The 21873-nt window shown below is 67.8% G+C and overlaps 1 protein-coding gene across 2 annotated transcripts; it reads right to left on the bottom strand.

Annotated features, from left to right (window-relative positions):
- Positions 1 to 2122: 2122 nt before the first annotated feature.
- DPYSL5 (dihydropyrimidinase like 5) lies at positions 2123 to 10045 on the bottom strand. 2 transcript variants are annotated; one of them, XM_041477932.1, is made up of 12 exons: positions 9785 to 10045; positions 8654 to 8812; positions 7890 to 8069; positions 7747 to 7815; positions 7538 to 7582; positions 7329 to 7404; positions 5985 to 6141; positions 5364 to 5505; positions 5019 to 5161; positions 4733 to 4940; positions 3509 to 3677; positions 2148 to 2233 (listed from the first exon to the last, which is right to left on the bottom strand). In XM_041477932.1, the coding sequence occupies exons 1-12, from the start codon at positions 10043 to 10045 to the stop codon at positions 2148 to 2150; spliced, it is 1695 nt and encodes a 564-aa protein (XP_041333866.1). The 2 variants fall into 2 exon arrangements, with proteins under 2 accessions (XP_041333867.1, XP_041333866.1); XM_041477933.1 differs by lacking the exon at positions 3509 to 3677 and having other exon boundaries at positions 2123 to 2233.
- Positions 10046 to 21873: the final 11828 nt, after the last annotated feature.

Here is a 21873-nt window from a genome sequence, read left to right as displayed (position 1 = left end):
CCCTAAACGCCCCCAGAGCCCTCGGGGACCCTCGGGGCCGTTCTGTGACCTTTCAAGACTCATCCCGGCCCCCCCGGTGTCCCCCAGGACCCCTCCAGGATCCCCCGAGCCTCCCCCGGTCCCTCTGGAGCTGCCCAGGACCCTCCAGGGCTCCCCCCGCCGGGACACCCCCAGGGACCCTCCCGAGAGCCCCTCGGGACCCCCGGGCACCCCCGGGGACCCCCCTGTGACACACCCAGAGCCCCCAGACCTCCCTGAGCTGGGGTGATGTCGTGGTGACAGGGCCAGCTCTGTGACCCCCCCGGTCTCGCCGTGTCCCCACACGTGTCCCCATGTGCCCACACGTGTCCCCAGACCTTCACGCGTGTCCCGTGTCCCCCTGGGTGCCATCTCCGTGCCTGTCCCCACGCGTGTCTGCCCGTGTCCCACCCATGTCCCTGTGTCCCCATGACCCCCTCAGTGTCCCCATGTCAGGGCTCTGTGTCCCTCTGTCCCTCCATGTCCCTGTGTCCCCTCCATGTCCCCTCTGTGTCCCCATATCCACCCCGTGTCCCCCTGTGTCCCCTCAGTGTCCCTCTTTCTCCCCCATGTCCCCGTGTCCCCATGTCAGGGCTCTGTGTCCCTCTGTCCCCCCATGTCCCTGTGTCCTGTCCCCCCGTGTCCCCATATCCACCCCGTGTCCCTGTGTCCCATGATCCCCTCGGTGTCCCCATGTCCCCGTGTCCCCATGTCCGGTCTCTTTCTGCCCCCAGCGCAGAAGGGGGGGTCACTTGCCCCAGGGCTGTGCCCGTGGGGTCCGCGAGGCTGTCCCCTGTCCCCTGTCCTTGTCCCACCGGCCCCGCCGCTGTCCCCTGTCCCCTGTCGCTGTCCCCTGTCCCCGTGCTGTCCCCCGTGTCCCTGTCCCCGTGCTGTCCCCTGTCCCCGTGCTGTCCCCCGTGTCTCTGTCCCCGTGCTGTCCCCTGTCCCCGTGCTGTCCCGTGCCCCTGTCGCTGTCCCCTGTCCCCCGCTGTCCCCAGAGGCGCAGGCGGGGCTGTGAACGGTCTTTAATGAGCACACAACGGGCGGTTCCTACATCGGCCGTGCGACACCGGGGACACGGGACCCGCCGGGCGCCACCGCCCCGAACACCTACGGGACCTACGGGGAGGGCACAGGGGACACGGGGACACGGGGCTGCCACGCCCCGGCACCGGCGACACCGGCCCGGGGGCAGGGCTGGGGAGCCGGCAGGGAGGGGACAGCGGGAGGGGACACGGGCGTCACCGGGGACCGCACCTGGGACCTCACCTGGAGGGGAGGAGTGACCTGGGAGGGACATGGGCCTCACCTGGGACGGCACCTGGAGGGAGGGGACAGCGGGGAGGGGACACGGTGTCACCTGGCAGAGGAGTGACCTGGGACCTCACCTGGGACCTCACCTGGAGGGAGGGGACAGCGGGAGGGGACACGGTGTCACCTGGCAGGAAGAGTGATCTGGGACCTCAGCTGGGACTCACCTGGCAGTGAGCAGTGACCTGGGACCTCACCTGGCAGGGGAGGGCTGGCACAGGTGTCACAGAGGTGGGACAGGGGACACCTGCCCAGGGGTTCACCTGAGCACAGGTGTGTGCAAACACCCCCTGGGCCAGTGCAGGTGTGACACAGGGGTGTGACACTGGTGTGACACAGGGGTGTGACACGGGTGTGTGACACAGGGGTGTGACACTGGTGTGTGACCGAGTGTGCAGGCGTGACACAGGGGTGTGACACGGGTGTGTGACACGGATGTGTGAAACAGGGGTGTGACCCAGGTGTGTCACCCTAGGGGTGTGACCCAGGTGTGTGGCACTGGTGTGTGAACCAGGTGTGACCCAAGGGTGTGACACCAGTGTGACACAGGGGTGTGACACTGGTGTGTCACCCAGGGGTGTGACCCAGGTGTGTGACACTGGTGTGTGACACTGGTGTATGATCCAGGTGTGACTCAGGTGTGACCCAGGTGTGTCACCCAGGTGTGTGACACAGGGGTGTGACACTGGTGTGTCACCCAGGGGTGTGACCCAGGTGTGTGACACTGGTGTATGACCCAGGTGCGGGGAGCCCCGCCGGGCCGGGCCGGGGCCGGGGCGCTGGCGCCCGGTGCTCAGTTGGGGGACACGTCCCCGGCTCTACCAGATGCCGCTCGACCGGCCCCCGGGGGGAGCGAGAATCCGGGCCGAGGCTCGTTTTGGAACGTGGTCATCGATCTGAGAACCTGCCGGACACACGGGCGGTCAGCAGGGCCGGGGGGGCTGCGCACAGCCCCGTGACCCCCGGGCACCCCGGCACTGCTGGCACTGCACCGGGGGGGCTCCGTGACCCCCGGGCACCCCGGCACTGCTGGCACTGCACTGGGGGGGCTCCGTGACCCCCGGGCACTGCTGGGACTGCACCGGGGGGGGCTCCGTGACCCCCCTGTCCCACCCCAGCTGTGCTGCACGTGGCACTGACCAGAACTGACCAGCACTGATCAGAACTGACCGGCACTGACCAGAACTGATCAGAACTGGTCAGAACTGACCAGCACTGACCAATACTGACCAGCACTGACCAATACTGACCAATACTGACCAGCACTGACCAGCACTGACCAGCACTGACCAGCACTGACCAATACTGACCAGAACTGACCAGCACTGACCAGCACTGACCAGCACTGACCAGAGCTGGCCAGCACTGACCGGCACTGACCAGAACTGACCAGAACTGACCAATACTGACCAGCGCTGACCGGCACTGACCAGCACTGACCGGCACTGACCAATACTGACCAGCACTGACCAGCACTGACCGGCACTGACCAGAGCTGGCCAGCACTGACCGGCACTGACCAGAACTGACCAGAACTGACCAATACTGACCAGCGCTGACCGGCACTGACCAGCACTGACCGGCACTGACCAATACTGACCAGCGCTGACCGGAGCTGACCAGCACTGCCCAATACTGACCAGCACTGACCAGCGCCTCCCGCAGCCCTGCCTTGTGCCAGCGCTGACGCTCATGTCCCCCCGTGCCCACGCCGTGCCCGCGGGCCAGCGCAGCCGGTGCCAGCGGAGCCCCCAGCCCCGCGCGGGGAGGGGGCTCCCGGCTGCAGCAGCGGCCCCGGTGTCCTGCCCGCACAGCCGCGGTGCCCCCGGCCGGCACAGCCCCCGGCCCGCCCCAGGAGCCCCCCAGCGCAGCCACACGACGGACGGTGCCCGGAGGGGCCCGGGGCTGGGGGCACCCCCTGCTCTGCCACGGCCCTGCCCGGGACAGGGAGGGCTGAACCTGGGGTGGGGGCGTGGGGAGCGCCCTGCAGGGGACACTGGAGGAGGGGGTGACAGGACGGCCCTAGGGGAGGGATGGCGGGACACCCTGCGGCGGCACTGGAGCACCCCGGGAGGTGGCGGGGGCAATGGGGACACCCGGGGGGGGACAAGCGCCCGGCTGGGGGCAGAAGGCACCAGCGGGGGCTGCGGGCGAGCCCCGGGGCCGGCCCCGCTCTTACCGGACAGGCTGAAGCTGGACTCGTGCAGGTCCCTCATGCCCCCGTGTCGCGTGGCCGGCCGGGTGGGCGTATCGGCCAGGGGCGTCCCCGTCTCTTTTTTCCCGGCATGCACAACCACGGCCACGTCCCCCAGGTACGGGGTGCGATCCACACCCCGCAGCTTCAAACTCTGCCGGGAGCGAGAGAGAGAGCGGAGAGAGCATCAGCTGCGGCCGGGGGGGGCTGCGGCTGGGGAGGGGGCGCTCGGAGAGATGCTGGGTGGGCCGGGGGGCTCCCGGTGCAAAGCAAGAGCAGGGGCTGGGGGAGGTGGGTGGCCCTGGCAGAGCAGCCCCTCGCCCCGTCCCCCCGGCGGAGCCAAGCCATGCCAAGCCGTGCCAAGCCAAGCCAAGCCATGCCAAGTCGTGCCAAGCCAAGCCGTGCCAAGCCAAGCCATGCCAAGCCCATGCGATGCCCGTGCCCCCCCAGCCACCCAGAGCTCCCGACAAGCGCCCCAAGATCTTCCTGTGAGCTGCCCCCTCCCTCGCAGCATCAGCAGCACGCTGTCCCCAGCGTGTCCCCCGCAGCGTGGGCACAGGGTGTCCCCAGTGACAGGGACTGCCAGAGCTGCTGGGTGTCACCGCCGGGCAGCCCCAGCCAGGTGTGTCCCTGTCCCGGTGCCACCGGGAGGCCTCGGGAGAGCCAGCACAGGGCAGAGCCTGGGCAGGGCAGGGCATGGCGAGCCATGATGGCAGCACGTGCCCTGGAACTGCCATGGGCCACACACGTGCTGGGACAACTGTCCTCTTGCACTGCCAGGGCACGGTGATGGCACCACTATGGTACAGCCATGGCACAGCTCTGGCACAGCCAAGGCACAGCCGTGGCACCAGTCTGGCATGGGCACAGCCATGGCATGGCTCTGGCTCAGCCATGGCACTGCTCTGGCACTGCTCTGGCATGGCCACGCACAGCCATGGCACAGCTCTGGCACAGCCATGGCACTGCCATGGCACCAGTCTGGCACAGCAATGGCACTGCTCTGGCACAGCCATGGCACAGCAATGGCACAGCCATGGCACCACTCTGGCACAGCCATGCACAGCCATGGCACCAGTCTGGCATAGCCACGGTGCCACCACAGCACTGCTCTGGCACAGCCACAGCACCAGTCTGGCACAGGCACAGCCACGGCACAGCTCTGGCATGGCACGGCACGGCTCTGGCGCGGCCGTGGCTGCCCCGTACCTTCTCCCGCTGCACCAGTTTCTTGTAGGCGATGTCGGGGAAGGAGCGCAGCGGGCAGAACTTGCCGGTGCCCTCGGCGCACATGAAGACGCCGTTCTCGTAGACCACGCGCCCGCGGCTGATGGTCACCAGGGGCACCCCGTGGCACCGCATGTTCTCGTACAGGTTGATGTCCCCGCCCTGCACCTGGGTGCTGGCAGAGATGGTCCTGGGCAGGGGGACGGGGCCGTCAGCGGCTGCGGGGGGCACAGGGAGCGGTCCCCGGCCCCAGCAAGGCTGCACCTACTTGGTGGCCTCGGGGTCCCAGACCACGACGTCAGCGTCGGCCCCGGGGATGATCCGGCCCTTGCGGGGGTACAGGTTGTGGATCTTGGCGGCGTTGGAGCTGGTCACGGCCACGAAGCGGTTCTCATCCATCTTGCCCCCCACCTGCCGCCGGAGGGGGGGTCAGGATGGGTGGGCTGTGGCGCTCCCTGTCGCCCCCCAGTCCCCCAAAAATCCCTGATGAGCTGCGGGGTCAGGATCCCTGCCAGGCCAGCTCTGGAGCTCCTTGCCCTCATGCCAGGGGGTGAACAAACACCCCGTGGGGTGTCCCGCTCCAGCTCCAGCCCCGTGCCCAGCAGTGCCATACCACGCCACGCTCCCAGATGATGTTCATGCGGTCCTGCACCCCGCTGACACCGTGGGGGATCTTGGTGAAGTCCTCCTTGCCCATGGCCTTCTGCTTGGTGCTGAAGGGCCGGTGGTCCGAGGCCACGATGTTCAACGTGTCACTGTGGGGGCAGAGCAGGGAGGGGATGGCACTGCCAGGGCTGCTCGGGGTGCCCAGGGAGCCCAGGACTCAGGGAATGGGGTACCCCTGCCATGGGGTGTCTGGGGAGCTCAGTGCCCAGGGAATGGGGCACCCAGGGAATGGGGTACCCACACCATGGCGCAGGGATGGGGTGCCCTGGGCAGGGATGGGTGCCTGGGGCAGGGATGGGGTGCCCGGGACAGGGATGGGGTGCCCGGGGCAGGCAGGTGTGCCCGGGGCAGGGAGGGGTGCCTGGGGCAGGGAGTGGTGCCCGGGGCAGACAGGGGTGCCCGGGGCAGGCAGGGGTGCCCAGGGCAGGGATGGGGTGCCCGGGGCAGGGAGAGGTGCCCGGGGCAGGGATGGGTGCCCGGGGCAGGGATGGGGTGCCTGGGGCAGGCAGAGGTGCCCGGCGCAGGCTGGGTGCCTGGGGCAGGCAGGGGTGCCCGGGGCAGCTCTCACTTGGCGAGCAGGCTCATGAGGTAGGCAGAGGTGTTGGTGTCCAGGCGCAGCGGCGGCACGGTGACGTAGGCGGCGGCGTGGAACCAGTCCTGGTGGTAGTAGTGCAGCCCGGTGAGCGTGGCGTGCGCCGTGGTGGTCTCCGCGTACACCACCTTCCCTGCGGGGGAGGCACGCGTGGGTGCGCTGCCCGTGCCTGAGCACCCGTGTGCCCAGCGGGCACGAGCCCGTGTCCCCTGTGTGCCCAGGTGTGTCCTGTGTGTGCCCTGTGTGCCCAGGTGTGTGACCCATGTGTGACCTGTGTATGCTCAGGTGTGTGACCCGTGTGTGCCCTGTGTGTGCTCAGGTGTGTGACCTCTGTGTGCCCTGTGTGTGCTCAGGTGTGTGACCCGTGTGTGCCGTGCCCTGTGTGTGCTCAGGTGTGTGACCCGTGTGTGACCTGTGTGTGTCCCCTGTGTGTGCTCAGGTGTGTGACCTCTGTGTGTCCTGTGTGTGCCCTGTGTGTGCTCAGGTGTGTGACCCGTGTGTGCCCTGTGTGTGCTCAGGTGTGTCCTGTGTGTGTCCCCTGTCTGCTCACTTGTGTGTCACCTGTGTATCCCCTGTGTGTCCCCTGTGTACGAGCAGAGCTGGGTGCCCAGGTGTGCTCACCTGTGCTAGGGCACAGCCCCACAGGAACACCCGAGTTCCTCTGCCCGTGTGTCTGTCTGTGCCTGTGTCCATGTGTCTGCCCGTGCCTGTCTGTCTGTCTCCGTGTGTCTGTCCATGCTCCTGTATCTGTCCGTGCCCATGTCTGTGTGTCTGCCTATGCCCATATCTGTCTGTGTGTCTGTCCCTGTCTGTCTGTCCATGCCCGTGTGTCTGCCCGTGCCCATGTCTGTGTGTCTGTCCCTGTCCATGTGTCTGTCCATGCCTGTGTGTCGGTCCATGCCCATATAGGTCCGTGTGTCTGTCCATGCCCATGTGTCTGCCTGTGCCCGTATCTGTCCGTGTGTCTGTCCATGCCCATGTGTCTGCCTGTGCCCATATCTGTCTGTCCCTGTCTGTGTGTCTGTCCATGCCCGTGTGTCTGCCCGTGCCCATATCTGTCCGTGTGTCTGTCCCTGTCCGTGTGTCTGTCCATGCCCATATCTATCTGTGTGTCTGTCCCTGTCTGTGTGTCTGTCCATGCCCGTGTGTCTGCCCGTGCCCATATCTGTCCGTGTGTCTGTCCGTGTGTCTCCCTGCATGCCCGCAGCTCCACGATCCGTGCCCAGCTCCCTGCCAGCCCCGGTGTGAGCCATGTCACTGTGTTTTCCCGTACCCCCAGGGTGTCCCTGGCGGGGAGGGAGGTCCCCCCGTGTCCCCTACCCTGCATCTTGGCGGCGGCGATGACGTCCCCTGCGGACATGCTGGACACGTTCACCAGGTACACGGGGCAGTGGGTCTGCGGAGAGGGGGGCAGTGGCGCTGTCTGCGTGGCACCCAGCCCCCTGGGGGGCTCCTGCCCCCCGAGAGAGCCACGGGGACCCCCACGGGACCGGCACGGCCACCCCCAGCCGTGTGCTCAGCACACTCACCCGGTTGGCGATGGTGATGACACGGTGCGTGGCCTCAGCTTCCAGCTGCGGAGAGAGCCGGTGTGACACACGTGACACACAGCGGTGGCACCAGCGGGCGGGTGGGTGACACAAGGATGGGTGGTGGCAGCTCCTTGGATGTCCCGGACCGTGCCAGCCACACCCCAGGCCGCTGCCACAGCGACGCGGTGCCGCCGGCCGTCACCTACCTCTTCAGGCCGGCTGATCTCGATGCCCTCTGGGCCCGTAATGCCCAGGTCCAGAGCTTCCTTGGCTCCCTGGGGAATTTGGGGGGTCAGGTGGAGGTCCTGACCCCAGCCGGGTGCCCTGTGCCCCCGTGCCCTGCCCTCACCTCGGCCACCAGCTCTCCGTTCTCGGCGTGGACGCGGGCGATGGCGCCGATGTCGCGGCAGGCGCGCAGGACCTGGTAGAGCTCGCTGTCCCGCAGCATGTACAGGTCCTTGTAGGTCATGAACATCTGGAAGGAGTTCACCCCCTTCTCCCGCACCAGCGTCTCCATCTCGGCCTTCACCTGCACCGGGAGCGGGGTCAGGGTGGGGCCTCACCCCCCGAGGGGCCCCGGCCACCCCCTGGGGACACGGGACGTGGATTTGTGGGTGACACGGCGAGTGACAGATGCTGGGGGGCAGCAGAAGGGATTTTCCTGCCCCCGGGGGGTGCCCTGCTCTGCTGGAAGGGGGTCAGGGTGGGGTCTCCCTGCAGCACAGCCGGGAGCCAGGTCTGATCCCACTGCAGCGGCTTTGAGGGGATTGCAGGGGCTGAGCGTGCCGTGGGATGGGGTCTGCTCACCAGCCCTGCCTGCCACCCCCGTGGGGGCCATGCTGCGGGTTGGGGCCCCCCAGGCTGGGACCACCAGCCCTGGGCACCGTGCTCCCCTCCACGGAGCAGCAGCAGCGCCTTCCCTGCCCAGCGAGGGGCTCGGCCCCACAGGGACCCCTTGGCCCGGGGCACCCCTGAGCCCCTGCCCCGCTGAGCCCGGCTCAGGGCAGCTCAAAAGGCATCCTGGGGGCTCAGCCCACCCCCCAGGCAGCTAATGGGATCAGCGGGGCCGGGAATTAGCCCCGGCAGCTGCTCCCGGGGCCGTGCCAGACTCACCTTGGGCGCCCACCAGGTGATGCCCATGTGCAAGGCGTAGTCGCAGCACACCTTGGGGTCGGCCAGGCTGCGGCACTTCTCGTAGGCGTCCAGCAGCGACGTCTCCTTGTCGGGCAGGACGTGCCCGATGATCATCGTCGTGCCCCCCACCAGCGCTGCCTGGGCGGGGGGCACAGGGACCGCGGTGCGGGGGTCAGGGTCCATTCCCCGGCACCGCCCCTGCCCTGCCCTGCGCCAGGTGAGCTCCCGGCTGCTCCCGGGCCGGGGCGGCCACGCTCGGCCATTGCCCACAGCCATGCGGGGGTCCTGGGTGCGGGCAGGGACCCCTGCATCCCCCCCGCCCCACCGATGGCTGCCCCTCTGCAGCAGCACATCTGGGTGCACGGCACATCTGGAGAGCCCCAACCTGCCACCGCCGGGGCCCCCACTGCCCCTCCAGCCCAAGCACTGGATTTGGGGTGCTGAGGGACCCAGCGGCCCCCCGGCACGGAGCCCCGCGTGGGCTGGGGCGGCGGGGAGCCCCCCTCCCCGGCAGCGTGGGCGGCAGTGCAGGCGCTGTGGCAGCGCCGCTGTCCCCGGCTCACCCCGCCCCGCTAATCCCCAAAGCTCCTTTGCCCATCGGCCCTCTCGGGAGGTGCCGGCGCGGTGCCACGAGGCGGGTGACAGTGACAGGGAGCGGGCCTGGCATGTGGCGCCCGTGGGCATCGCACAGGCCCCTTCCCTCCAGCACAGCGCCGAGCCCCCTGCCCAGGGACACCCTGGGGACAGCCTGGGGACAGGCACGGCCAGCGCTGGCCTGGCACAATGGCTGCTCTGTGTGGGTGCTGGGGACAGTGGGACAAGCTGCAGGGACAGTCCTGGCCCCTTGACACTCCCAGGCAGCAACACTCAGTACACAGTGCCACCGGGAGGTGCCCGAGCTGGCACAGGGTGCCACGGCCCCGGCGCGGGAGGAGGGCTGTCACAGCGAGGGGACGTGATGGATGGGGACACGGGGACAGGCGGTGCCACAATGCCACCGTGCTCCTGCGGAGCTGGTGCTGCTGGGGTGCCCGTGGGGCCGAGAGCTGCCTGCAGCAGGCCGTGCCCGCGGGGAGCCCCTGGGGCAGGGCAGGGCAGGACTCGGGGTACCTTGGTGCCGTGGTAGAAGTCATCGACGCAGGTGGCGTTCATGAAGGTCTGGTGGAAGTGGGTGCTGGTGTCGATGCCGCCCGGGATGACGAGCTTGCCGGTGGCATCGATGACCTTGGCGCCGCCGGGGATCATCAGCTCGCGCCCCACTTGCTGGATGATGCCGTTCTCGATGTAGACGTCGGCCTCGAGGGTGCAGTCGTCGTTGACCACCTTGCCCCCCTTGATGAGGATCCGCATGGTGGCCGCGTTGGCCATCATGGTGCTGCGGGGCAGAGCGGCAGTGGGGTCACCACCGGGAGTCCCCCCCGGGGCCGGGGGTCTCCGTGCTGCCCACCCTGGGCGGGAGTGCCCGGTGCGGGCAGGGCTGAGCCCTGCAGCTGCGCATCCCGCACGGGCCACGGCCGTGGATTATCCCGGGAAATCCCTGCAGAGGAGGGGCTGGCACGGCGCTGGGGCTGCCGCCCTGCCCAGAGCCCCGCTCCGGTGACTCTGGGCTGCACCCTGACAGTGCCACCCCCTGCAGACCCTGAGCAGGGCTGCCAGAGCCCAGCCCTGCCACCCTGCGCTGCCAGCGCCACACGTGCCATGGGGACACGGCTGGGTGTCCCCATGCCCAGGGCAGGCTGCCCACAATGTCCCTGGGAGCGACCAGGACTGGCACGGACAGCACCAGGGCTGGCATCGCTCACTGGGGGCTCTGCCCACTGCCCCGCGAGGTGCCAGCTCTGCTAGAGACCCCCACACTGCCTGAGCCCCCGCAGCGAGGGGCATCCCCAGACACGATCAATAAATCCTTTGGTGAAGGTCAAACACCATCGACCCGTCGGAGCAGGGACAGCACGTGCCAGCTGTGCCCACCCGGGGGGCACGAGGTGGGCTGGGACCCCACCACAGCCCCCAGAGCAGAGACCTCACTGCAGTGACCCACAAAGAGACCCCTGCCTCTCTGTGCCCACTGCAGGGACCACCAGGGACCCCTCCACCAGAGAGAGCCCCAGGCACCCACACGGGCAGCGTGGGGCACTCTGGCACGGCTAACATGACGCTGGCACCGGGCAGCGCTGTGGGAATGGCTCCTGCTACCCAGCCAGCCCCTGGTGCCCACCCAGCCCCTGGTGCCCGCCCAGCCCCTGGGACAGGCCCGCTGGGGCCAGAACTGTGCCAAGGGCAAAGCTGCTGCTGCTGGGGCAGGGACCTCGTGCCAGGGGGTGTCTGGTGCTGCCACGGCCCCACGGTGGCCTCAGGCGGGTGCTGGGACCGGGACAGGGCTCTGAAGGGACCGTCCTGAGCTGTGCCAGGGATCTCCAGCACCTGCTGGGCAGCGAATGGCTCCTCAGGCCGGCAGAGCCCTGGTGGCCGGCAGCTGGGCATTCCCGTGGGCATTCCCGGGCCACGGCCACCGCAGCTGCAGGGGTGGGGACAACACAGGGCGTTCCCAGGGACCACCTCTGTGCTGGGGGGGGCAGTAGCCCTTCGTGGGCCGGCTCCTGCCCCCGGGTGATCCCGGTGCCAGCTGGCGCCTTGTCCTGGTGCCCTCACCTCGGCACAGAGCAGCAGGAGCAGCTGCCGGGGTCCGGCAGGCGGCCCCCCCTCGGGAATGTCACCGGCATGCACAGCTGTGACACTGCTCAGGAGCCCCCCAGGGGACCAGGGCGGGGTGGCAGTGACCTCGTGCAGCGTGCCAGGCCACTGTGGCATGCTGGGCACTGGCACCCAGCGGTGCGGTGCCCACAGCTGCCCCCAGCTCTGCCTTGGGCACGTGGGGAAGCTGCTGCCCCACGGGGGGGCTGTGCCAGGGGACACCTGGGCCCAGGGCTGCACTGTGGGGGACGAGGGAGGTGACAGGAACAAGGGGACACCCCAGCCAAGGACCCTCTGAGTCCCCACACCCACATCAGGGACACGACACCGGGGCAGAGATCATCCTCCGTGGGGTGACAGCAGAGGGGACGAGCCGGTGCCCACAGTGCCACTGCAGGGCACGCTGGCCCTGCGAGCCCCCGGGACCCCAGAGCAGGGCTGGGCCGGGCAGGGGACGCAGGAGGGGGTGCGGGGGGGTGGCACGGAGCAGAGGGGGCGTGGGGGAGGCGGCACGTCGCATCCCGAGATGAAAGCGGGCTGTGCTGACGGATCTGGAGCACGGAGCACGCGGCTGCCAGCGGTGCTGCCACGCCGGGCACCGGGACAGCCCTGGCACGGGGGACTGCCGTGGGTGGCACAGGGCGTGTGGGGCTGGCAAGGGGACAGGGCATGGCCGGGCCACAAGCGTGGGCTGGCCACCGTGCGCAGAGAAGGGCTGGCAGCTGCACACGCTGCCTGCGGCCGCCGTGGAGCCACCCACGCTGCTGCCACCGCGCTGCCCTCGTGCCCTGCTCCAGGCACCTTTCCCACCACCAGCCACCCCTGGCACTGCCCTGCTGTCCCCCCGCCACCAGGCCCGTGCCCAGCACTGGATGCTCACAGTGACCAGTCTGGCACACCAGTGCTCCCAAATCACCCTCACTGCCCCCACATCACACCCAGTGCTCCCACCCAGTCCCCCCAGCTCAGACTGAGCATCCCCAGGGGCTCTGTCCCTCTGTCCCCCGGCCCAGGCCACAGTGCCAGCACGGCACCAGCCCGCGTTCCAGCCGGCCGCTGCAGCGCGGTGGCACAGCCAGCCTCAGCCGGAGCTGGCCAGAGGCTCCTGCCAGACATGGGCTCCGAGCAGGGCAGAAACGCCGCGTCAGCGCCGGGGGGGCACCGGCAGCACCCCGGGGACCCCCGCCCAGCCTCGCCGCAGCCCCGGCTCGGCCGGCTCGGCAGGCGGTGGCTCCGCTCGCCGGCACACAAAGCGGCGCGGCCGCTCGGGGGGCTCGCAGCCCCCCCAGCCCCGCCGGCTGCCGCGACGGCCCCCGGCCGCGAGGACAGCTGTGACCCCGGCAGGACAAAGGGACCCCAGCCCCGACGGGGCTGCCGGGGGCACCTGTTGGGGTCGGGGCGGCCGCCGGGCCCGGCCTTTGTGCCGGGGCTGCCGCATTGTGCGGCGCGCCGGGGCCGGGGGGCCCTCGCCGCCCCCCGCTTTTGTCTGCGCCGGCGAGACCCCGGCACCCACCCTCCCGACCCCACCCTGCGACCACCCCGCCCGCGGGGGCTCCCCTTTGCCAGGCTGGCCTCGGTGACCGCCACTCCGGTGGCACCGACCCGCGACCGCCGCTTGTCCCCGGCCAGAGGCGGCGGCTGGGTGGGCACCGCGCTCCGCCCGAGGGATGCCCAGGCGGGGGGGCCACCCAGCCCGGCCCCCGGCCCTGCCCCGCTCCGTTCCGGCCATGGCCGGGCTGGGGTCGCTGTCCCGCTGCCGTGGTCCCCCCGACCGCCCCCGGCCAGGAGGAGCTGCGGTGTCACCGAGCCACCGCCCCGGGAAGGACCCGCGGGGGCCGCGGCCGGCGGGAGGAGGATGCTCCGTCAGAGCTGCCGCTGCCGAGCCGGGATGCTGCGGGCGGTCCTTGTCCCCGCGGGCACCTTGGCCCGGCCCGGCCCGGCTCGGCTCGGCACGGGCACGGGCACGGGCACTGCGCGGCCACGCCCGAGCGGGCGCGGGGCGCTGCGGAGGGTCCCGGCGCGGGCTGCGTGGACTCGGGGGTCCCATCGCCGCTCCCAGGGCTCCGTCACCCCCGGAGCTGGCCCCCAGGTCACTGCGGCATGAGGCCGGAGCGGCGGTCACCGACACCGGGCCGCTGCCAGCCGGGGGGGCCGGGCCGGGGGTCCCCGCCGGAGAACCGGGCCGGCCGCGGTGTGGGGCGCCGGGCCGGGCCGGGCGGGGCTCGGGGGCGGTGCCGCTGCCGTGGATCCCCGGAGCGCGATGCGGGGCGTGCGGGGGGGGGGCCCGTGCGGGGTCCGGAGGCGCGGGGGGTCCCGGTGTCGCCGGCCCGGGGCGGCTCCGCAGACAAAGCCCGGGGCCGCCCAGCACAAAGGATGCTCCGAGCCGGGGCGGGGCCGCCCGGGAGACCCGGCGGAACAATGAGCCGGGCCCGGCGGGACCCCCGCCGCCCCTCGCTCCCCGCGGCCCCGCCGCCCCGGGGTCCCGCTCCGCCGCGCCCCGCGCACCTGCTGCTCCGCTGCCCATCGCGACAGGGCGCCGACGAGGGAGCCGGGCCCGCTCGAGGAGGAGCAGCCGTGCCCGGCGTCACACCCTCCCGAGGCGAACCCCTCGCGCTGTCGCGACACCATCGCCTGTCGCGACAGGTGTGTCGCCATGGGTGGGCGGCGGCCGCGCTCAGCTTTTCTGCCCGGCGATAGCCCGCGAAGCGCCCCGGGCGGGGATGGCGGGGCGCTGCCCTCCATCCCCGCCTGTCGACTCCCTCGGCCTGTCGAGACACACGCACCTGTCGCGATTGTCCAACCCGTCGCGATAACGAGCCAGGTCCGCAGGAGCGGGAAAGGAAAAGCCAAGAACGGTTCAGCCCAGCCCGGCCCAGCCCAGCCCAGCCCGGCCCGGCCCGGCTCAGCCCAGCTCAACCCAGCCCAGCTCGGCCCGGCCCGGTTCCGCTCGGCCCCGCCCGGCCCCGCCGGTACCTCCCGCTCCCGGTGCCGCTCCCGGTGCCGCTCCGGCCGCGATCGCCTCTCACCCGAACCTGCGCCGCGGGGGCGGGGCCTCGCTGCGCCTGGACCAATCACCGCCCGTTCTGGCCCCAGGGGGCGGGGCCGAGCCCCCAGCAGGGTGGGCTGCGCGCCCCCTGACTGACAGGCGGAGGGGGCGGGGCCAAGGCACGGGGCCCCGCCCCCCGCCACCTGCCCGCGCTGTTGCCGTGGTGACGGAGAGCGCGCGAGACCCCCGGTGACCCCTGGAGCCCCGGGACACCCCGGGACCCCCTGTGACATCCCCTGAACCCCCCGGGACAGCCCCGGGACACTCCTGGGAACCCCCAGTGACATCTCCTGGACATCCGCTGGACCCCCCGTGACACCCCCGGGACACTCCTGGGAACCCCCCGTGACATCCCCCTGGACATGTTTGGGACACCCCCGTGACACCCCCGGGACCCCCTGTGACACCCTGTGACACCCCCGGGACAGCCCCGGGACACCCCCGGGACACTCCTGGGAACCCCCCGTGACACCCCCCTGGACATCTCCTGGACCCCCAGTGACACCCCCGTGACACCCCCGGGGCATCCTCGGGGCATCCCCGGGACACCCCGTGACACCCCCGGGACATCCCCGGGGCATCCCCGGGACACCCCCGTGACGTCCACTGGACCCCCCGTGACACCCCCGGGACATGTTTGGGACACCCTTGGGACACCGCCGGGACCCCCCGTGACATCCCCGGGACACCCCCGGGACCCCCCTGGGAACCCCTCGGGACCCCCCCGGCCCCCCCACAGCCCCTCGCCCCCTGCCCCTGCCTACCCAGTGGCCCCCCATGGCCACCCCGACACCCCCAGGGTGTCCCCCATCCCATGGCCCCCCGTGGCCCAGGGCACCCCGGTACCGGCACCAGGGCCCGGTAAAGCCCCGCAGCACCCAGGGGCACCCAGCAGCGACCAGAAACAGCCAGAGGAGCCCAGTTATCCTCCCATCCCATTATCCCATTATCCCATTATCCCATTATCCCATTATCCCATTATCCCATCCCATCCATCCCATCCCATCCCATCCCATCCCATCCCATCCCATTATCCCATGCCATCCCATCCATCCCATAATCCCATCCCCTTACCCCATTATCCCGTCCCAGTTGTGCCCCCTGTCCTCGGGCACTGCCTGCCCTGCCAGCTCCTGCCCCGGGCACCCACGGAGCCCTTTGGTGTCTCTGGGGCTTGGCTGTGCCCCCATATCAGAGGCACTGGGCACACACGTTCATTCTGTCTCTGCCAGGACCCCCAGGTCCTTCCAGAGCTGCCCCAGCCCCTGTCCCTGCCAGGGGCTCCTCCCTCCCCAGGGCAGCAGGTGGCATTTGTCCCTGTTGGTGGCATTTGTCCCTGCCATGTCCCTGTTGGTGCCTCCTCCAGCTGGGCTGGGTCCTGCTGCAGCAGCGCTGCCCTCGGGCACGGGGACAGGTTTGGTGACCACAGGCACAGATCTGGGTGGGAAGGGACCTCAGAGCCCCCCCAGTGCCACCCCTGCCATGGCAGGGACACTGCCACTATCCCAGGGTGTCCCAGTGTCCAGCCTGGCCTTGGGCACTGCCAGGGATCCAGGGGCAGCCCCAGCTGTGCCAGGGCCTGCCCACCCTGCCAGGGAACAATTCCCAATTCCCAATCTCCCATCCAGCCCTGCCCTCTGGCAGTGGGAGCCATTCCCTGGCTCCTGTCCCTCCATGCCTTGTCCCCAGTCCCTCTGCAGCTCTCCTGGAGCCCCTCCAGGCCCTGCCAGGGGCTCTGAGCTCTCCCTGGATCCTTCTCCTGTCCAGGTGAGCCCCCCCAGCTCTGCCAGCCTGTCTCCAGCCCTGGAGCAGCTCCTCTGGGCTCTCAGCAGCTCCACGTGCTGATGTTTCTCTGCTAAGATCCAATTAGTGAGAGAAGCCTCTGCCTGAATTAATCTGCAAATGAGACCCTAGGCCAAAGTCAACAGCACGGATTTTACTTAACAATAAATGTGAGTTACACAATTCTCTTATTAATTAGTAGCCTACCTTCCATTGGTTAAACCTGTCCTTTGCTTCTTATGCTGATTAGTCCATGCTCAGTGCTCTTCTTTTGGATCTTTTCGGGTCTCTGGGCCACGGGTCAGTGGTGGCAATCTGCCCCTGCTGGGCTGATCCAGCGCAGTTCCCCAGCTGCTTTTATCAGTTTCCTCCTCATCTCGGGCTTTCTGCCCGCTGCCCTCGTGGCTGGTGAGCTCTCCGCTCTCGGTGCCCAGTCCCAGTGCCACATCCCTCCTCCCAGGCTTTCTTACCCAGCCCAGGCAGGACATTACTGCATTTATCTTCCTCACACCCGGGCAGCAGCCCCGGGTTGTCATCCCAGTTCAGGTATCCACGGGAGGTCTGGGAGGCTGGGTGGTGGTCGCAGCTGCCTGCAGCCCACAGCCTGGCTGGTGTTTGTGCCTGTCCCTGGGCTGGTGTTTGTGCCTGTCCCCGGGCTGGTGTTTCTGCCTGCTGCTGCTGCTCCCCACGCACCGCCGCAGGGGAATGCTGTGCACACACGTTAAACCAGGACGTGCCCACCAGACCTTGCCTCTTCCAGGCCTGGAACCTTCCTGTCATGGACTGCTCCCCTCTGTGGCCCTGAGAGTGCAGCAGCTATTTCCTAATTTCACTGCAAGCGTTTCTTGGCCTATCAGCTTCAGCCACACCACACTGTAAATATCTTAAAACTAATAATCTAAAATTGCCCCTCGTGGATCCTACCACAATGCATCTTTCATAGTTCTGTTTCTCTAAAGTATCTGATCTTATTTACAGGACCATCCTTTAAAATGATTATTTCTAGTAATTAATAAATTAATTATTTCTAGTTCAATTTCTCTCTCAACAACGTCTGTCTTATTCCACAACATCCCTAAATCAACGTTTCTTATCCCAAAGTTTACACACAAATACGCACTATGTGAACCTTCTACCAAACGTTGAACATTTTCTATAAATCCATTTCCCACATCTGCTCCTGAATCCATCCATGCCCAGCCCAGCACGGGCACTGGGCCTTTTTGTGCTCTGTGAGGTTCCCCTGCAGAGCCTGGCAGTGCCCTGTGCCACCACCCCTGGCAGAGCGCAGGTCCCCAGGCTGTCACACCTGTCACACCTGTCACACCTGTCACACCTGTCACAGCCACTGCTTGCCCGCCCCGTGTCCACCCACCACCTGGACCCCGCTCCAGGCCCCAGCACCCTGGGGCTGGCACTGGGGGGCCCCCAGGAGTCTGAGCTGGAGGGGAAACTGAGGCAGGAGCTGCACGGGGCAGTTTCCAGACCCAGCTCACGTGGCAGAAATGGGGGTTCCCACTCTGTTGGGGGCTCTGCACCCCCTGCCCAGAGCTGCACGAGCTGAGGCCTCAGTGCCCAAGGGTCAACCCAGAGCCCCTCACCTGGGACTGGGACCCCTGGGAGCCCATTACTCATTGGGAACACCATCACCTCAGGGCTGGGACCCCACTGCACTGGGACCCCCCACCCACCCACAGGGACCCCAGGGCTCTCCAGGGCTCCACCATCACCCCAATCCCACCTGCCAGGGCTCTCAAAGACTCCAAAATCACCCCAATCCCACCTCCTACCTCTCCAGGGCTCCACAATCACCCCAACCCCAGCACCTGCCAGGGTCCCACCAGGGCTCTCATTCTTATCCCAAAGTTTACACACAAATACGCACTATGTGAACCTTCTACCAAACGTTGAACATTTTCTATAAATCCATTTCCCACATCTGCTCCTGAATCCATCCATGCCCAGCCCAGCACGGGCACTGGGCCTTTTTGTGCTCTGTGAGGTTCCCCTGCAGAGCCTGGCAGTGCCCTGTGCCACCACCCCTGGCAGAGCGCAGGTCCCCAGGCTGTCACACCTGTCACACCTGTCACACCTGTCACAGCCACTGCTTGCCCACCCCGTGTCCACCCACCACCGGGACCCCGCTCCAGGCCCCAGCACCCTGGGGCTGGCACTGGGGGGCCCCCAGGAGTCTGAGCTGGAGGGGAAACTGAGGCAGGAGCTGCACGGGGCAGTTTCCAGACCCAGCTCACGTGGCAGAAATGGGGGTTCCCACTCTGTTGGGGGCTCTGCACCCCCTGCCCAGAGCTGCACGAGCTGAGGCCTCAGTGCCCAAGGGTCAACCCAGAGCCCCTCACCTGGGACTGGGACCCCTGGGGCCCATTACTCATTGGGAACACCATCACCTCAGGGCTGGGACCCCACTGCACTGGGACCCCCCACCCACCCACAGGGACCCCAGGGCTCTCCAGGGCTCCACCATCACCCCAATCCCACCTGCCAGGGCTCTCAAAGACTCCAAAATCACCCCAATCCCACCTCCTACCTCTCCAGGGCTCCACAATCACCCCAACCCCAGCACCTGCCAGGGTCCCACCAGGGCTCTCAAAGACTCCTCAATCACCCCAATCCCACCTCCTGCCTTTCCAGGGCTCCACAATCACCCCAATCCCACCTCCTGCCTCTCCAAGACTCCTCAATCACCCCAATCCCACCTCCTGCCTTTCCAGGGCTCCACAATCACCCCAATCCCACCTCCTGCCTCTCCAAGACTCCTCAATCACCCCAATCCCACCTCCTGCCTTTCCAGGGCTCCACAATCACCCCAATCCCACCTCCTGCCTCTCCAGGGCTCCACAATCACCCCAATCCCAGCGCCCCACCACCACCGCTGCTGCTGGGACCCCCCACACCCCGTGACTCCACCACACCTTTGGATTTCAGCACCTGCACTGGGACCCCCCTGTCCCCCAGACCCCAAAGGCACCAGGAGCTGCCAGGACCCACCCCACGACAGACAAACCACACAACCACACAGAGGGGATTTTTTTTTTTTCTCTCTTTTTTTTTTTTCCTCTTTTTTTCTCTTTTTTTTTTTTTGCACAAAACAGGACATTTATTCAAGTGTTCTCCAGCACAAGTACATTAGAAAGGAGCTCGTCTGTATTATACTCTTCTGGGCACCAAAGAAAAAGAAAAGGAGGATGGGATGGAAGCGGGACGGACAGACTTTCTACATCTGCTGCACGCATTGACCTTTATTAGTTCAGAACAGCTATGTCACGAGCAATACTCACACAGATACAACAGCGCCGGGCGCCCGCGGCACCTCCGGCCGTGAAATGCACAGTTCAGCGGCAATAAATAGAGAAGCGACCCTAAAAAAACAAACCAACAAAAAAACAGGGGCAACGAACCGAGAGAGAAGTAGAAAATAAACCGGGGGGTCGGGGCCGGGAAGGGGAGGGGAGGGAGAGCAGCCGGGGCGGCCGCGGCGGCGCCGGGAATGCCAAATCAAAGGGAGGAAGGAGGGTACCAGCTCTACAGCGTATTCCTCGGGATGATGAGTACATGATTCCCACAAATAGTTAAGCGTCAGCTATTTCAATGTCTAGGCTAAAACACATGAAATCTCTCATTTAGTTTTCAAGTACAAAGTTAAAATGCCTTTTTCTTTTTTGTTTTTTTTTTTTAATAATAATATATAAGAGTAAAATAATAGTGCTCTTTGAAACTCCACTACGAGAAACAAAACAGTCATTGTCCAGACAGCAGACTTAATTTAACAATATATATTTTTAATAAAATGTTTTAGCACCGTGTTTGTCCCCACTCCCTCGGCGGATCTTAAGGAATTCAGGCCTTGCTGTGTTGTTTTTGAGTTTTCATCTAGGGCTGTGCAACAGAATTTTTCTGGTTGTTTTTTAAAAAAAGATGTGAGTCGGGTACGTTAAAAACTGAACTCTTGCCCCAGGCATCCCCACGGTCCCCACCGCTGCCGGCACCTGCTCCCAGCAGGAACCTGCTTCCACCGGCACCGGCACCGGCGCCGGCAGGGCCGTGCCAACGCCGCGCCGCAGCACCCGCTGGGACCCGGCCCCCGAAGGTGCAGCGGGGCCAAGGGGGTCCCAGCAAGCGCTGCAGGGCTGGGCTGAGCCGGGGGTCCGCCGGGACCCCCGAACCCGGCGCGTGGCCGCGCAGAACCCGCCGACGGCGCCGCAGGATTGGGGCAGCACCGGCACCCGGAGCCGCAGGGCCGCGCAGGGTCAGCACCCGGAGCTGCAGGACCGTGCAGGATCAGCACCCAGTGCCACGGAGCCATGCAGGACCTGCCAACAACGTTGCAGGGCCGTGCAGGACCAGCACCCAGCACCTCGAGGCCATGCAGGATCAGCACCCAGTGCCACGGAGCCATGCAGGACCTGCATTTGCCACGGTGAGGCCACGCAGGGCCTGCAATCAGCACTGCAGGGCCTGCAATGAGCACTGCAGGGCCTGCAATCAGCACTGCAGGGCCATGCAGCACTTGCACCCAGGCCTGTGGGACTCTGCAGGACCCACGGGCAGCGCCGTGGATCCATGCAGGACCCACAGCCAGGGGCACGGAGCCATGCAGGACCTGCAGCAGTGCTGCAGGGCCGTGCAGGACCCGCAGTGCCCACCGTGCCCCACACACAGGACGCCCGGGGCCATGCCAGCCCCACAGACAGGCTTGTGGGGCCATGGGGGCTCAGACAGCAGCAGGCAGGCAGGACCTGTGCCCGGTGCAGAGGTCCTGTGCCATCCTGTGCCATCCTGTGCCGTCCTGTGCCATCCATCTGGCCCCGGGAGCGAGCAGGAGCCCAGAGCCCGGGACCAGCGCTCCCCTGCCTCGCCACCTTCACTCCCCGGCAAAGCCAGGCCCCGCGGTGCCCCCACCGCGGCCGCCTGCGCCAGCTCAGCTCCCCGTGCCCCCCGCACCCAGAGGGGCCCCCAAGCCCCCAGTAGCACCAGGAGGGAGGGGAGGTGGGGGCCCTCGCCCCTCGCCGCCGTCGGTCCCAGCACCTCGGGGCGCGCGGGCCGCGGCTCGCTGCCATTAGCCAGCACCCCGCAGCGAGCGCGGCCCCGGAGCCCGCGCCTTTCACAGTTAGAGAAGAGACAGCGACGGGCCCGGGCCCCCGGGAGCCTCCCCGCGCCCTAGCACCAGTCCCTGCCCCGCCGGGCCCGGCCGCCCCGCGGGCACCGGGGCCGCACCGGGCCCCGGAGCAGTAGCACCATCCACCGCACTGCCAGCACCTGCCCGCGCTCTGCTCGCACCGCGGCTCCCGGCCGCACCGACCGCCGCTCCGCCGCGGTGCCCCGTGCCACCCCACGCAGGGCACCGAGGGGACGCGGCGGACGCGCTCGCTCCAAACCACGCGTGGGCAGGGGAGCGATGGCCCGGCGGCCGCGGTGACGCTGCCGGGGTCCCGTCCCGGCTCACCGGGGCATCGCCCTCCTGCCGCCAGCCCGGCCCCGCGGATGTAGCACCAGGGTCCGGGACCCGCGGCCATCCCCGCGCCATGCCGGAAGCGCCCCGGCCGCGCTCCGGCACGGGTACCGCCGCTCTGTCCCCCCTGCCCTGCCGGCGTCCCCGCCGCCGCCCTCGGCCGGATCTCCAGTGGCTGTGGTAGACTACTTTAGGGGAATGTGAGGTTTC

The sequence above is a fragment of the Pyrgilauda ruficollis genome, unplaced genomic scaffold (genome assembly GCF_017590135.1).
Source record: "Pyrgilauda ruficollis isolate IOZ18807 unplaced genomic scaffold, ASM1759013v1 scaffold420, whole genome shotgun sequence".
Taxonomy (NCBI): domain Eukaryota; kingdom Metazoa; phylum Chordata; class Aves; order Passeriformes; family Passeridae; genus Pyrgilauda; species Pyrgilauda ruficollis.
The sequence above is the reverse complement of the archived record's forward strand: the minus strand, read 5'-3'. Positions and strand labels throughout refer to the sequence as shown.